General features: G+C 35.5%; 1 protein-coding gene across 42 annotated transcripts in view; it reads left to right on the top strand.

The window, feature by feature from the left end:
• CLASP2 (cytoplasmic linker associated protein 2) overlaps positions 1-17,087 on the top strand; it is a 174,794-nt gene that overhangs the window by 100,634 nt on the left and 57,073 nt on the right. For 16 of the 42 annotated variants that reach the window (XM_070777343.1, XM_070777349.1, XM_070777326.1 and 13 more), the window contains 4 exons: positions 7,369-7,392; positions 9,431-9,448; positions 11,549-11,650; positions 11,805-11,831. In XM_070777343.1, coding sequence (XP_070633444.1) covers positions 7,369-7,392; positions 9,431-9,448; positions 11,549-11,650; positions 11,805-11,831 — 171 coding nt within the window. The remainder of the gene's footprint in view (positions 1-7,368; positions 7,393-9,430; positions 9,449-11,548; positions 11,651-11,804; positions 11,832-17,087) is intronic. The other 26 variants (XM_070777353.1, XM_070777331.1, XM_070777356.1 and 23 more) reach the window with 6 other exon arrangements.

Here is a 17,087-nt window from a genome sequence, read left to right as displayed (position 1 = left end):
TCAGAGTTTGTTTTTTATATCCATCGTAAGAGTTTCCGGTTGGTTAGCCGTATTATTTGTCTTACTTTTGTGCTTCATTTTTCTTTCTCTTGAGTAGTAGTGATAGAACACTAGGCAGGTAGACCACTGGCAGTCCATAGGAAGTGCAGAGATTCTGGATGTGTATGTACTACATGGGGAAAGTGGCATGGCTGCATCCAGTGAGGAAAGCATAGATTATTCATTAAACGGTGTTTAGACACATGGCTTGCAATCTGGTACAAAAGTAAGTTAGAATCATGTTTTACACTGTATAACAATTTATTCCAGGTGACTAAAAAGTTGAACAAAAATATAAAGCAACTTGATGAGAACATAATAGTTGAATATTCATCTAATCTCAGGTTGGAGAAGACATTTCTAAGTATAAAAGCCAAAAATCCATGAGGGAAAAGTCTCTCAGATTGAAATCTAAGTGTAACAAGTGGCTGAAAACAGAAAGGGGAAAAGGTTTTGCCAGGTACTGCAAAAAAAGCTAAAATGTCTTCAAGTTTTATACATCTCGGGAATACAGGTGAGCTTATTTTTATAGAAAAAAAATTTTATATATGTCAAGAAAAGCATATTTCAGAATTGCCACCAAAACAGCAGAACAGATATTGAACATCAGTTGTAATCAAACAGATGCAAATTGACCTATAAATAAAACAAGAAAGTTAAAGTTAGTGACTACTGGTCATAAAGAATGCGGTTAAAAGTACAGATGTGAAATAATCATGGAGCACTTTTATCTGAGTGGCATTTTCATGATACCCATGAAGCTTTTTTAAATGTTCGATGTTTTGAGCCTATAGTCCAATGTTTTTAGATAACTATGCCAAGAAATAGAAAGAACGTTTATTATGTTTTTAATAATGTATTAGATTCAAGTTTGATATGTTACAAGGGGAAATGTTTAAGTTATGGTATACCCTTAATATATGCCATGCAGCCACTGACAAGTCATATTTTTGATAAAGATCAAGTGATATAGCCTACTAAAAAATGTATGATAATTTCATCATTTTGCATAAAATTATACATATGAAGGACTGGCAAATACGGTTTTTTGTAAGATTCATCTATATCATTGCATGTAGCTAAAGTTCCTTTATATTTCTATATATAATGTTCTGCTGCTGCTAAGTCACTTCAGTCGTGTCCAACTCTGTGCGACCCCATAGATGGCAGCCCACCAGGCTCCCCCAGCCCTGGGATTCTCCAGGCAGGAACACTGGAGTGGGTTGCCATTTCCTTCTCCAATGCATGAAAGTGAAAAGTAAAAGTGAAGTCGCTCAGTTGTGTCCGACTCCTAGCAACCCCATGGATTGCAGCCTAACAGGCTCCTCCGTCCATGGGATTTTCCAAGCAAGAGTACTGGAGTGGGGTGCCATTGCCTTCTCCAATTATGAATAATACTTATGAACATTTTTATTTATAGGACTGTACAAAAATGTTGACAAAGATGTCAACAGTGGGTTGATCACTGCTTTTAATTTTCATAAAACTTTTCTGTATTTGAAACATTACCTTGCTAGAAACACATTATTATTTCAGTATATGAAAACCAATCAATATAATATACCTTGTAGTAGAACAAAGGATAAAAATCACATGATCACTAGATGCAGAAAAGGCATTTGACAAATTCTGTCACCCTTTCATGATAAAAATACTCAACAAACTGCGATAGAAGGAAACTTTCTGAGCCTGATAAAGATATCTGTGAAAAATCCACAGCTATCATATATGACATGATGAAAGACTGGATGCTTCTCTGAAAATCAACAAGATAAGGATGTCCACTCTTGCCCTTCCTAAGAGCATTGCCATGGAAATTCTAGCCAGGTCAGTTAGGCTAGAAAAAGAAATAAAAAATATCGAGATTGGAAAAGAAGTAAAACTTGATCTTACATATAGAAAACATGATCGTATATATAGAAAATCCTAAGAAATTCACAAAAAACTATTCGAGCTTTTTAATGAGTTTAGCAAAAGTTATAGAAGGTAAGATCAATATGCAAAAATCAGTTGGATTTCTAAATGCTAGCAGTGAACAATCTGAAAATAAAGTAAGAAAGCATTTCCAATGACAATAACCACAAAAAGAAAAAATACTTAGGAATCTATATAACAGAAGGAGTATAAGACTTCTCTAGGAATAAACTACTCCTGTGTTTCTCCTTTACTCTCACACTCACACTGCTGACACCAATGTGTGGGATTTCACACCAGCAATTATCAGACAACAGCTGGGTATCCTTCAGTGCAATTCAGTTGGAACATAATATATATTAACACAGGCCTCACAGGTTAAAGGCTCCCGCCCCGACTCATCCACACTTCAGACATCAACTGCAAGTCCAGGTTGTTACCTGTGCTTCTGACCAACTGGCTCTAAGTCAGAGGTGCCCTTGCCCCCCTCCTTTACAAAGGGAATTAAAGGATATGAATGAGCAGTCAGATGAAGAGATACAGGGGACGAGGTCTGGAAAAGTCTGAAGCCCAGAGCTGCTTTCCCTGTGGAGTTGCAGTATGCCGCTCTCCCAGCATATGGGTGTGTTAAACCAACGAGGACCTCTGAATCTTGTGCTTTTGGCACTTTTATGGAGGCTTCATCACAAAGTCCTAGTTGATCATTTACTTGGTCTCCAACTCCACGCCCCTTCCCAGAAGATGGAGGATGGGGCTGAAAATTCCAAGCTTCAAACCATGGTTTCATCTTTGTGGGACTGTCCCACATCCTGAAGCTGTCCAGGAGCCCACCAGGAAATGCCGCAGTAGAACAAAAGACACTCTTGTCACCCAAGAAATGCCAAGGAATTTAGGAGCTCTGTCAGATACTAGGTCACCAGCAAATAATAGAACAAAAGGTACTCCATCCTACCATGTAAGAAATTACAAGGGATTTAGGAGCTCTGCCAGGAATTAAGGCCATATGTATGTTTTCTTTCACATTTGTACACTGAAAACTACAACACACTGTTAAGAGGATTTAAAGATCTAAATAAATGGAAAGGCATTCATTGTTAAGATAGGAAATTGACTTACGGATTCAATGTAATCCCCAAAGGCCAGCTACCTTTTTACAGAAATTGACAAACTGCTCCTAAAATTCATATGAAAATGCAGAGGATCCAGAATAGATGAAATAATCTTGGGAAAAAAAGAGCAAACTTGGTATACTCACACTTTCTGATTTCAGAACTTACTTCAAAGCTACAGTAATCCAGTCCATGTGGTACTGGCATAAAGATAGACATGTACACCAATGCAAAGAATTGAGAGTCCAGAAATAAACCCATATATCTGTGATCAGTTGATTTTCAACAAGGGTGCCAAGACCATGCCATAGAGAAGAATTCTTTTCAACAAATGATGCTGGAACAACTGGATAGCCACATGCCAAGAAATGAATTTGGACGCCTACCTCATACTATATCCAAAATATTAACTCAAAATAGATTAAAGACCCAAATGTAAGAGCTACAGCTATAAAGCTCTTAGAAGGAAACACATGTATAAATCTTCATTACCTTGAATGATGTGATGTTTTCTTAGATGCTTTACCAAACACACACAACCAAAGAGAAGCTGGATAAAGCTTGGACTTCTTCAAAATTAAAAATTTTGTTTCAAAGGGCACCATCAAGAAAGTGAAGAGACAACACACAAAATAGAGAAAAATGTGCAAATCACGTATCTGATTAAGGACTTAGATCTCAAATATATAAAGAATTTTCATAACTCAGTGACAAAAAGACAATTCTGTTTAAAAAATAGGCAAAGGATTTGAATACGCATTTCTCTAAAGACAATATACAAATTACCAATGAAAGCACATAAAAAGATGCTCAACATCTTTAGACATTAGGGAAATGAAATTCAAAAGCACCTCTTCATGCTCACTAGGATGGCTGGTGAAGATATGGAGAAATTGAAACATCACAAGTATGAGCATCACAAGTATCTGCTCATGGAATGTAAGCAGAGCCACCCTGGGAACAGTTTGGCAGTTTCTCAAAAAGTGAAACAGAGAGTTCCACTCCCGGCTGTTTACCCAAGACATATGAAACATATGTTCTAATTAAAATATATACATGAATAAATGTTCAAGCAACATTATTCATAACAGCTGTAAAGTGGAAACAACTCAAATGTTCATCAGCTGGTAAATGGTTAAGCAGATATGTACATACAATGAAACGGAATATCACTCAGCCATAAAAAGGATCATATTACATAAAAATGAAATACTAGTGCATCCTCTAAGATGGATGGAACCTGAAAGTATTACCAAGTTAGGTACAAACTGGCACATATTTATGATTCCATTTACATGAAATGCATAGAATAGGTGAATCCACACAAACATATAAATTAGTTGTTGCTAAGTGATCAGAGTTGGGAAAAATAGAGGGTGACATCAGTGGGTGTAAGATTTCTTTTTAGAAGTGATGAAGGTGTTCTGGAATTGGATATTTATGAGGGTTGTGCAGTCTTGTGAATATATTAAAAGCACTGAATTGTGTACTATGAAAGTGAATTTTATGGTACATGAATTATACATTAATTTTTTAAGTGGGGAAAATGGAAAACATAATAAAATTTATTCATTATGAGTCTTAACAAAACATTTAATAGTGTTTATTTTTTAGTACTAGGAAAAAAATATTGAATTTGAAATGTTTTAATGTGAATTTGAAAGCCATTTGCTACAATGTTTTTTTCATAAGAAAGTCGTAACAGTGCCATGAGATTCCTTAATTTGTTTCTTTGGTTCCTTAAGGTTTGAAGGGCATGTTTGCTTTCTTACAAAAGGGAAAGGTGCCTCTGTCCTCTTTTTTTCCTGACCCAGGCTCACATTCAGGGACAATGAGATCCTTGCCTGTAGCTCTTTCCGGGCTTAGAAAATAGATTTTCTCATTCTTTCTATTTCTGTGTCTTTTTCTCTTTTCCTTACTGTCTTCCTTCCTTCCTTCCCTTCCCTCCTTTCCTCTCTTCTTCCTTCCTAGACGCCCTCCTCCACTCTTTCTGACCTTTCTTATACAGATGTGACTTGTGTTTTCTTTGTTTTCTTCACTTTGATTCTTGTTTATAATGGCTGAACATTTATGGATCCAGAGATAATAAGCTTCTGTATTGAAACAGTCTCTCAGTCTATCAGTAGGTTGCTAAAGGATGAGCAGCTAAAAGCTTGTTGAGTTTTATGCATTTTGAGTTTGACATCGCCGAGACATCAACCTGGAATTGTTTTGGAGGCACAGTAGTATATGAGAAAGAATTACATACAGTGGCAGAAAACTCAGGAGAGAGATCTGTGCTTGAGATTAGATTCAGAAATGATTAGAGATTGTTCTTGTCATAATCTTTCAATATTAAACTCAATACATTACTGAAGCAGTTGCCACTGGGTTTTTCCGCCACTAAAGTACTGAATCCTTTGACAGTGGGGTATGATGAGTGTTTTGAGGTTCACCCTTTAAAACTTTATCCTGAGGAAGGAGTTTATCCTGAGGAGACAGGAATTTCTGTTAAGGAAACCTTGATATATCTATGCCAAATGGCTAGGTTTGTGAGATTGCCTAAATGAAAAAGAAAGTAAATGGTTTCAGTGGTGTCATGTGACAGAAGTCAGACTTGATTGAGGAAGAAGTTGGAAGGAGAATCTGCATAAATTATTCCAATGCTTAACGGTTGAGAAGAGATGAAAAAACATTGTAGCAGTTATCCATAGTTAAAGGTTAATGAACTTTTTGTTTTTTCAAAATTAAGGGAGTCACATATGTTTGTATACTAAGTTGGTAGGATCAGTAGAGAAGAAAAAGTTAAAATGCAAGAATGAGAGGAAATCGCTTATGGCCAGAATTCTTACAAGAGGCATAAGGAATAGGATGTAAGCGCTAGGGAGTTAGCCTTGGATGTTGAAGGGTTATCAGCGTCACTGAGGTCGGGGGAAGAAAAGGAAGAAGCAGGTAGTTCACGTGTCTTTGGGGCAGCTGGGCATTGAGAACCACGTCATCAGGAGTTTACTGTGTCTGTGTTTTCACGTTTGAGGAAGCAGAGTCAGGACACTGCTAATAAAAAGCAGGATGCAGGATGTCTGAGAGGTGACTAGAAGTATGCTACAGCTTGTTGAGGGGCCACAAGAGATGGGGTACTCTTCTGGCCTTCCTGCAACCTCCCACACATTGAAGAGACTTGCTGGAAGAACTCACACGACTTGGCTGTGCTCATGGCTGAGGTTTATTAGAGCAAAAGGACACACAGCAGGATCAGCAAGGGAGAACATCCCGTTGGGTGTTCTGGAGGCGTTGAGGCACAGGCTTTCAGAGTTATCACTCCCAGAGGTAGAACGATGGGCTGTGTGAAACATGCTCCTTCCTCTGTCAGTGACTGTAGAACATGTGTGTAGTGTTTCTGCCCGGAGAGACTCACTGAAGACTCAGCCCAGGGTGAGGGTAAAGGGGGAGTGGTGAGGTAGGCACTGCCATACACCCAGCCACAACTACCAGCATCATTCTCCCAAAGAGAGAGTAGGTGTTCCCCATAAATCACATTATCTGCAAAAACAGTTCAGGCAAGTTCTTTAACAGGAGTTCAGTACCTTGTCCCCAACACTGAAACAGTCAGGATCCAGAAGTAACTTCCCAGCGGCCAGCTAAGGGCCAGCCCTGTAACTAGGCTCTTCTTAAGAGTGTCAGGCCTGGTATGTTAATAATTTTCTGCACAGTCACTCAAGGCCAAGCCTGATGATTTCCCTAGTTTCTAGCAGTGCCTTTATGCATGACTTTGTAGTTTTATAATTGTCTCTGTTGGGGCACCTCAGTGTAGCGGGGTAGAAAATTAGAGTCATTTGATTTATCCATACTTCAGGGCTTACAGGACCGAAAGTGCTAGGAAAGGATGGGGTGAGGAAGCAGCAAGGCAGTAGAAGGAAGATAATGACAAAAGAGCTAAATTTAGAGTGGAATTTGGGGGTGTGCTCTAGCCTATAGAGGAAGAAAGAAAGCAAGGCGAGGTGACTTAGATTATGAGAAGCTCAGCAGACCCAAGCAGGAGGTTTGTCTGATGGTGGAGGCGTCCAAGGTTGGAACATGGGCTTCTCTAACTTCTCTAGGCAAATAAAAACTAGACTGATTATCAATTCAGTTTTTTTTTTTTTTTCTGGTATCTTTGTCTAACAAAGGAAACTCATTCTTATTTAATCTAGTATGTTTTAATTGAAAAAAAGCTTCATGTCTGTGCTATGAATTCTGTCTTCTTAAAAATAATGTTTTCCAGGGGTTATAAAATCTTTTTCTAATATACCAAGTTTTCCTCTGTTCTTTGCTTGCTCTTTCATCAAAGAGGATACTTCTGACAAGATGGATGGTAAGAACTTCCTTTTCTAATTCTACTAAAAAATTTTATGGTTCTTGGATTCTATGTAATATCTTTGTTCTCTTAATTTCTGAAAATAGACTGCTTATTTAGCAGCAGTCTTAATGTGAAAATGGTTCCATAATTCTCTGATTGAATTTGGGGCTAGACATACCCATTTTGGGTTTCTCAGTTTATTCAAATACTAGATTATTGTTTGTTTAAGTTAAATCAGTTTTCTTTTTTTAACCTGAGCCCTTACAATATTCTCGATTTCTCAAGTCTTTCTCAGAAATACCAGATTCAGGAGAAAGGAACCTCATAAGTCACATAATTCAATTCTTTAGCTTACTAACTCTGCTATAGAGAGAGACAGATCACATATTTTACAGATTCATATGTCTCCTCTGGTGGCTCAGTGGTAAAGAATCTGTTGCCAATGCAGGAGACACATGAGACTCAGGTTCAATCCCTGGGTCAGGAAGATCCACTGGAGAAGGAAATGACAACCCATTCCAGTATTATTGCCTGGGAAATTCCATGGGACAGAAAAAAATCAGATACAACGTAGCGATTAAAAAACAATAACAGTGGTCATTTATGAAAATAAAATGCCAGGTACAGATGCTGCCTTTTTAAGAGTGTGTTTCAAATGAACATTTAATCAAAATTGAACTTATTTTGAGCTGTACCTTTTAAATTTCATTATTTAGTTTATCTTTAGTTGCTTGATCCAATATGATCATTTTTATCTGTATGATATTTTTGTCTAGTACTAGACTCTATTATCCTTACTTCTCCTTCACATCATCAGATACTACAGTGTTATCTAGGAACTTGAGCTTTTTTGTAAGAACTTGTAAGAAGATCATGAATCTGTAAGTCACAGTATGAGATCTAGGAAAAATGGAAAACTTTGTGTTTTTCTGTCAGTTATTACATAAACTCTGAAACTGGTTTATCTTCCACTCTGATGATTTATTTAATCTTGGCTTGGGTACATGCGTGTTATTTATAATTGGTCTCTGTGCATCTCTTTATGTTTAATGTATTTCATAAATTTAAGGAATTATTAAATGAATGAAAACCCACCAAAAGGTAGTTTCTATATTTCAGACCATGTGGTATCACTTCTGTCACTGAGAGTCTGGATCCTTAAAAAACAAATTATTCTCATTTTCCAGATCAAAATTTTTCTTGTTTGGGTCAGAAACATCAGCCTATTTGAGAAATCACGTCTGTTATATAATGTGATACTCTAACTGATGTTTAGTCCTGCTTTTTTTTTTTTTTTTAATCTATATACACACACAGAGAGAAATATCTGCTATTGCTCTATAATAGTAACAAGTTCTGATATTCATCCTTGATTTTTTTTTTGACCGTGCTGTGCAATTTGTGGCATCTCAGTTCCCCAGCCAGACCTTCGCAGTAAAAATGTGGAGTCCTAACCAGTGGACTGCCAGGAAGCTCTCTTTACTTGATAATTTTTTTTGCTAGCTTTTACAGCATCTTAGGGAGTACAAAAAAGCTTGAATAAAGAGCTGACAGATTCATAGGTAACGCTTTGATGAAAACAGCACGGCCTGGGTCATGGATGTGATCCCATGTTTGTCAGTTCCTTTTCTAGTTCTTCCGTGGGCTCCCTTTTGAGAATGCTCAGAAAGTATTCTTACACTGGAAAGATACATTAAAACATTTGTTTGGAAGGGAGCAGTGACAGAGTTGTATCATTCTTGAGTAATTAGTTTTGTTACTTTTCTTCATTTAAAATTTTCAATATGAAATACAGTGGACAAACTGGTCTGTTACAAAATTTTGCTGTTTTCAGTTGTCTAGTTTTAACTGTTTTGTGCTGTGAGTCTTTAGGTTACCTCAAATTTTGTTTTATCTCAAAACCTTTTAAAAGCTAATATAAGGCTATCAAACTAGAAGATATTTTTTTCTTTTGCCCTTTTGTTTTCGTCTTGGGTGGGAGGCACAGGCAAAGTCTTACTATCAACATTGGCAGACTTTGTTGAAATGTTATTGTTTTATTTCTCTTATTTAGGAACAGCATCTGAAGATGGTAAGAATTAAACATTTTGTTAGTAACACAAATACCTCTACATTAATATTTTCATTAGGAATTAAATATTAAAAACTAAAATAGGCTACTTTCTTTGCAGATCTGTAATTTGCCAGCTGTGCTAGCCTCTACATTTTGTGTTTGGTTGTGTTATTCATGTAGGTTTTTTTTTTTTTAATCCTTCATCCTGGAGTTTTTGCTGTGTATCTTGCATTATCTCATGCTGGAAAAAATATAATTGCTTCACGTGTTTAATAATACCTAGTATAAAGTTACATAGTTTCATTTTTCCTGTAGTGACATTAACGCTTTTCTTTTATGTTTTTGTTTTTTAATTTTTGCCAGTTCATTTATACTTTGTGAGTGCACGCACCGTTGCTTTATCATTGGAGTTTAAATATCATCCCATTTAAATGCATTTATTTTGTCAGCTTTTAAATGTATCTTTGATTTTGAATCAGTGCCTGGGGAATTGCATATAGTTTGAATTTGGAAGTACAAAAACCTTGCTAGATATAATACTTTATATTACTGAACCAATTTACCTTTTTAAAAATATTTATTACTTTTCAATTTGGAGAAAGGAAAAACTTCAGTGTTTTTATTTATTCTACTTAAAGGCTATCTTATTAATTAAGCCTCTGATATGAAACACAGTTTTTTCCCAGATTTTATGAGTGGTATTTTCTTGTAATACAACCAGGTAGATTTGACATTTTGATGGTCTCATGTTTACTCTGACATATTTAAATATTTTCGTATTTTAAGTTTTAGAATACTTTATAAAAATGGTTTCTGGCACTGTGTCACTATAATTTAGATGGTAATATCAAAATACTTTATCCTAACTTCTTTATTACAATGGATAAATTTTGCATTTCAAAAATAATAATTTTCTTTCTATTTTACTTCTTGGTCAGGAGAACATCATGTCCTATTCTAAGCAGACTCTGTAAAAGGGTGAAAGTCCTGAATCATGAGCTTTCGGGGGGCCTTGAAGAAGTTGATAGAATGAGAGGATCTACCACCTGTACTTCTCATTTTGCTTCATTTAATTCCTTGTTCTTAGTTATTCTCTTCTCTTCCCTCACTCATTTCATAATTTGGAAGTTTTCCTTACCTCTAGATATGTTTTCTTAATTAATATTGCCGTTATTAAGCTAGCCCGTAGATTGTGATTGCCCTCCAAGTTGTGCCTTTTAAATGAAAAGGATTCTGAGCCCTTCTCCATGATCACATTGGTATGGGTTCCAATGTGATAGTGATTGAGGCTGTTGCTCGAGAACACCAAAGTACCTACTAGTAATATATTTTTGTTTTTTCTGATGACAGTTTACTTAAGCACTTTGATAAATAAGCATTCTCTCCTTTGGTTCAAGAGCTCTAGAAACATTTCTGCGCCTTGGTTTCTGGAGGGGGATGAAACAGTAATAGAGAAGGAAGGAATACTGATTGGAGTTAGAGAAGGAAATGTGTAGAGAAAAGTGCCAACTCCTCTGTGATTGGTATTTCCTCAAATAATTTTATAAATGGAATTTGGTTGTTTGGGGAAGAGAATAGCAAACGTGTCCATGTATATCTGTAGTACTCTGATGTTTAGCACACCATATAAAAAGATATTTTAGCTAGTATTGTATCTTCATGCAAATCCCTTTGGAAGTACGTTTTCAGTCAGAAAGGCTGGGCTCTTGTTTCTAAGCTTAGGCTTGTATTTTAAACTATAGGCTGAATTTGAGAATAAATTAAATTTCATGGAAACTGAATAAGTGTATGCCTGCGGTAATTATCTTAATTATAACCCTCCGGGACTAATAATATCAAACTGAGAATGGAGATCTTTTAGCTTGACTTTACTCTTACCCTTAAAGGAAAGTTAGTTTATGGTGCAACACAGTATAAAAAAACAGTATAAAAAACAGTATATATTTTTAAAATTTCAAGGGAACGCTAATCTTTAAAGTGAAGTTTACAGTGTTACAGAATTTAACGATACTTGAGAAGCACACCCAATTAGAAAATTATAGTGAGATTTTTTTTTCCCCTCATTACTAAATATTATAGAAAAATGTCTGTAATTATATAAATCATTTTATTCTTTAGGCCGGGTGAGAGCAAAGCTTTCAGCACCACTTGCTAGTATGGGAAATGCCAAGACAGATTCCAGAGGAAGAAGTCGAACAAAGATGGTGTCTCAGTCACAGCGTATGTATTGCCTATTAGTTCTCTCGTGTTTCTACAATGTTAGGATAAGCGTGTTCTTTGTATGTTACTGTATTAGGAGATTGACCAGTGGAAAAAGACAAAACTAATTCCCAAAAAGACAAGCCACATACTGAGTTCTTGTTCTGTACTTTAGGTTCATCATCACCTGACAAAAATGAAGGTATTTTTTTTCAATGTTTTGGGTCAGTTGTGCATGTTTTCGAACTTTTGGAGTGGGTGTTGTCTTGTCTTTGGTGTGTTATTAGGGCTGCATCATTGATACCTGCCACTTAGAAAGAGAAACTTCATCTGTTACACAGACTTTTGCATGGAGATAACACAACTCTCTTAGCATTAAGGTTTTCACAGTCTACTCAGAAACTTGTAAATGTGGAAAATTGTGCTTTTTAGGGGCAAAATAATTGCTGTATGTTAGCATCAAATCTGGTTGCATCTAGCTAATTATTCAAGGACAGGTATGTAGTATCTTTGTACTTTCCCTAAAATCCATTAAGAGTACAGTCAGCATTTTTGGCAGGTATATACTGACTCATAAAGAGGAAACAAATTGAAATGACCAGTTTTGTTAATATTCCTTGTTAAATTTAAGATTTATATTTTTGCAATTTCATTGGAAGCTGAGTTTCTCATAAGCGCAATTATTAAAAAGCACAATTTTGAATTCTAGGTAAAATGAATGATCCATTCCTCTGTGTTCCAGAATAGTAATATATACACTTATGGCATAATTAATTTAAAAGAGATCTCTTTTCTTCTTTATCAAGAAATTTTCCTTAGTACATGCCTCTTAGAACAGGAATTTTTTCTAGGGAGGTAATTCTGGGGTTCTTCTTTATATCAATACTTGGCCATTTTGGAAAGAAATAAACATAGCTATCTTGTACTGTTCTTTAGATAATATTTCAAGATATAGATGCCCAGTTCATCTGTTTTTTAACTTGATTCTTGAATCTTAGGGAAAGGAGCTGGGCTTAGAGGGTGCCAGGAGATGATTAGACAAGTCCAGCCTAGCAGATTCTCCTCTTTCCCAAGTTAAAAAAATCCAGGCAGGGTAAAGTTTGGAGCACTCAACAAGAGTCCTAAAAAGAAGCAGAAATGCTCCAGTAAAATTGGTCTGCAAATTGAGGATTATTTACAAATAGGAAAAATAGAGTAATTGTTTAAAGTAACTTAATCTTTAGCAGTATAACACAGGAGTTTCGAGCCTTGCTATTCCAAATATGATGCCCAAACCAGCATCAGCATCACCTGGGAAATGCACACCTGAGAAATTCACCACAGGTGTAGTGAATTCAGTCTTTAACAAGATCATTAAGTGATTTCTGTTACAGTCAGGTCTGAGAAGTATTGATTTAGATCATGGTATCTGGAGCTGTACTTCCCAGAGTTGATCATGGCTATTCCAGGTTATTTAAAGTTGTTACACTTCTGTGTACTTCTAATATAACCAGTAGAATGAATAGGATAGTCTTACAGGATTGTTGTGAGGGTGAAATTAGTATACTTGCCTGAGCACAAAGTACATGCTCTATATTTTAGCTGATAAAAGTGATCTCCTTGTTTTTCTTAATGTAATGTCAACTGAATTTTATACTCCTGTTGTGCATTTTTCTATACCTTGTTAGTCTTACTGCCTTCAGGAAACAAAAATAATGGTGAAGGAAATTTAAAGCATAAGGAAAAGTAAAGATAGCAACCAGAAGCTGTATCTAGTATCTTAAGGATAAAACTCAATTTCATGTGAGATATTTTACTGAATTTTCTTCTAAAGTAATACTAAGACTGAACTCATGGCAGAGATTCAAAGTGCTTTGTGTATGATTTTCTTAATATATTACTTAAGGACCTCCATTTTAAGTGTATTATAACTACTGATCATATCGAGAATATACAATAATTTTTTTATATTTGGTTTTTGACATTGAAACCCTATGCACAGTACTTCAAATCCTCTCCTAGAGTGTGAGAACATAATAATAGGCTTTAAGACCCAGTAAGATTTTAAGATCAGATAACTTTCCCACAGTAAAATCATTTAGGTTTTAAATCATACTGGTGAGGTTTTTATTTGCTTGCTTATATATTTATTTGAATGACTGTTTCCTTTCAAATTCTTTTGAAAAAAGATATTGCAGCTTTATATAATTTGATGCAAGTCTCTTTACACATATTTACACAGAAATATTACTGTGGTCTCCATCTTCACTTTGTTGTAAAGTAATTCACTGGGGTTTGCATGGCCTTTACATACTTTTATATCACCATTTAGGGGAAAAAAATCTTGAGTCAAAGCAAGTATGTTCTAATGGCTAACCAAAAATAAATTGAAAGCAGACCCAATGGAGAGACTTCCAGACTTAATTATTTACTTAAAGATTGTGTCTTTTCTTGTCGGTAGTGACTGACCGATGTACAAATGATTGTACAGCCTGTCAGAAATGTTGTCTCCCCACCCACCCTGCTACTGTTCAGTTTTTTCCCCCAGTGTCTTAAGAAAGATAAAATCTGTAGCGTTTTCATGTAATTTTTCTTCAGCTAGAAGATGCTGTAATTCTTCCTCACCTGTAGTTTTTAAATGTTTAAATTTTTATTATTTAAACATTTAATTATCTAGATTGTAGGCCTATCAGAAGAAAAGCTGAAAAACCTGCACTTACACCTTCATTTCATCTGCTTTGTACATTGATGTCTGATCTCAGTGACCAGCTGTGAAAGCTACTCAGTGTTCTGCTTTTGTTAAAGTTTGCTTTTTTTGCTTTAGGATTTTTAATTTTCAAAACTGACTAAAGCTTTCTTATTTCCATCTGCCATGCATTTTAAATCTGCTCCTTCCCTCTTCATGGATTATAACCCTTACCCTAATTCTGCCTTTACACTTGTTCAGGATCACAATCTGCTAATACCATTGGTGGTAAGAATCTATAGACTTTATATGTGCATCAGTTGTTTGATCATCTATTTTCATTATCAAGAATGGGTTCTATTCAGCAGAAATTCTTAACATTTAATATTCTATCATTTTGTAGCCATTATTGGGATAAAATTTCCCAATTTTGATTTTCCTGTGACTTGTCCTTATTTGTTACCAAAACCCTGGTTTTTTAAAATTATCCATGTTGATCCCACAAAGTGTAAACATCCCAAAGCAGGGGAGCTTTAGTAGTGCCTTGAAAATAGCTTGTAAAAAGTATAAAACAGTGATTTGAAAACTTTAGGCAACACAAGAGAAATTAGTTATCCAATTTCAAATTTTGCAAATTATTTTCTAGTAGCATGATATTGCTAGGTGCATCATACACTTTTTTTTTATCAACTGTGGTTTTCCTCAAAGAAATAATTAACCTGCTAGTTCTTTTGCTGGGGAAAGAGCCATGATATTTTCTTCTTCTAAGTATAAATGACTGCAAAATGGGTTGTAGGCACTGGATTATCATGCTGTTCATGGCAGGTAGTGGAGAAGAGCATGAAATGATTAATACTGCCAGTTACATTCCCTAGCACAGGGCATGAATGAATTCAAATATATAGAGAGGGAGCTTACATAGTTTTGATAAATTCAGCCAATCTAGAATAGATGGAGTGGTTACTCTTGCTTCTATACTGCATGTTTCTTCTCTGCTGAATAGATCCACATCTCAAGGAGTTCTCCAGTTTCCTACCAACACCTTCACCTCCTAAACTTACATTGGTTTTAACAGAATAACATGTTGTATGTGGTCAGTTCATTATACTTTTTATATTGTCACATTCCCATAAAATATTCCATCAGCTTACCTTGCATTGTGAGTTTGTGGCATGTTGGGTGTTCGGGTGTTTTTGGTGTGTATGTTTAGTTTAGACGCTGCATGGAGAAAATAGGTGCCTTGTGAGTATCCCTAAGGTTATGACTGAAAGAAACCTCATCTAAACATTCTTCTCCTGAAATGTCGTGGAACAGTTCAGATGAACCATCATTTTAAAGTACACTTGTATAATTTCCCTGCAATAATTTAGAATTCTTTCTACACAAATAATAAATTGTCAGTTTCATCATAAACATTGCTTTGTTTTATAGTATTGCTATAAACAGCAGAAGATGAGTTTCATATTGTATACTGGTAAAGTTTAGGAATTAAGCATGAGTTTAAATTGTATTCAGGAACACCGTGCCAAGAAAACAGTAACAAGGGTCACAGATCAGCAGCCTATGGATCATATCCAGTCTGCCTCTATTCATGTGCTATTTGGTCTGTACAACATGATAAAAATCAGAAAATGTCAGAGCTTTCATTAAAAACAAATCCAAAAATGTGGCCAGTGTTACCTCAATACGGGGCTGGTTTGAACTAAAAAGTCACCACTCCCTCCCTTGAACTCAGCACTCCTTCTGCAGTGACATTCCCTGCTTCTCCCCATTGACTTTGAGTCTTTAATCTTTGCTCTGTGGAAGTGAGGCGTGACTGGGTAAGATGATAGAAGGTGAGCAGTGACTGTGGAGAAGTGTCCAACAAAGAGAAAACGTTGCTTTCATGGAGTTTTATTTAAGTTCAGGTTTAACTTTTATAATGCTACTATCCAGAATCTAGAGTTAAATTATACCTTGGACTTACCTAGTTTATTTTCCTTGTCAATGCAAACACAAAATGCTCTGGTTGACAAGGAGCTTACCCCTTTAAAAACTATACAATTCTAGTTTGAACGCATGTTTCTTTTTTTAAAAGTCTTGCCCCCGTCTTTGAGATTTTGTCCAGCTCCCTCTCTCTACCTGACCACATCTTCTCTCTTCCAAGACTGGAAATTACTAGTTTTGAAAGAATCTATTTTCTTTGATATTTATTTGCCCATTAATCTTTGTTCTACCAAAACATCTACATGCCAGACTTTGGCCACCCAAGACCCCTTTTTTATTTGAAGGCAGATAGCAAAACCTGTTTCTTTTTTAGCTGGCCCAACTTTGTAAACATTTAAAATTTAATCTTGGGACTTTGCTGGCTTTCCAATGGCTAAGACTCCACACTTCCACTGTGAAGGGCACAGGTTTGATCCCTGGTTGGAGAATGAAGATCCTATATGCCACTCAGTGTTGCCAAAATAAATAAATGAACAAATAAATAAAATTTAATCTTGTAAAAATTTTAAAATGTATGTAAGTAGCAAGATAGACAACTTTGTTATGCCCATTTCAAGACATCTCAACAGTCAAACTGTTTTAACAGTTTGAAAAACAAATTTTTCAAACTGTTATATTATAACTGTTATATATTATAACAGTTATGTTAAATTATAATAAAATAAATTTTATTATATTCTTAACAAGAATGTTATCAATAATAGAATTATTGTTTCCTTATAAATGTATAGCTTTAATAGATACCTTTTTAACATAGAGTTAAATGAAACTATATTTACATGAAGTGTATTGTTAGATAAGTTATTT

Source organism: Bos indicus, chromosome 22 (assembly GCF_029378745.1).
Source record: "Bos indicus isolate NIAB-ARS_2022 breed Sahiwal x Tharparkar chromosome 22, NIAB-ARS_B.indTharparkar_mat_pri_1.0, whole genome shotgun sequence".
In the NCBI taxonomy this organism is placed as follows: domain Eukaryota; kingdom Metazoa; phylum Chordata; class Mammalia; order Artiodactyla; family Bovidae; genus Bos; species Bos indicus.
The sequence above is the reverse complement of the archived record's forward strand: the minus strand, read 5'-3'. Positions and strand labels throughout refer to the sequence as shown.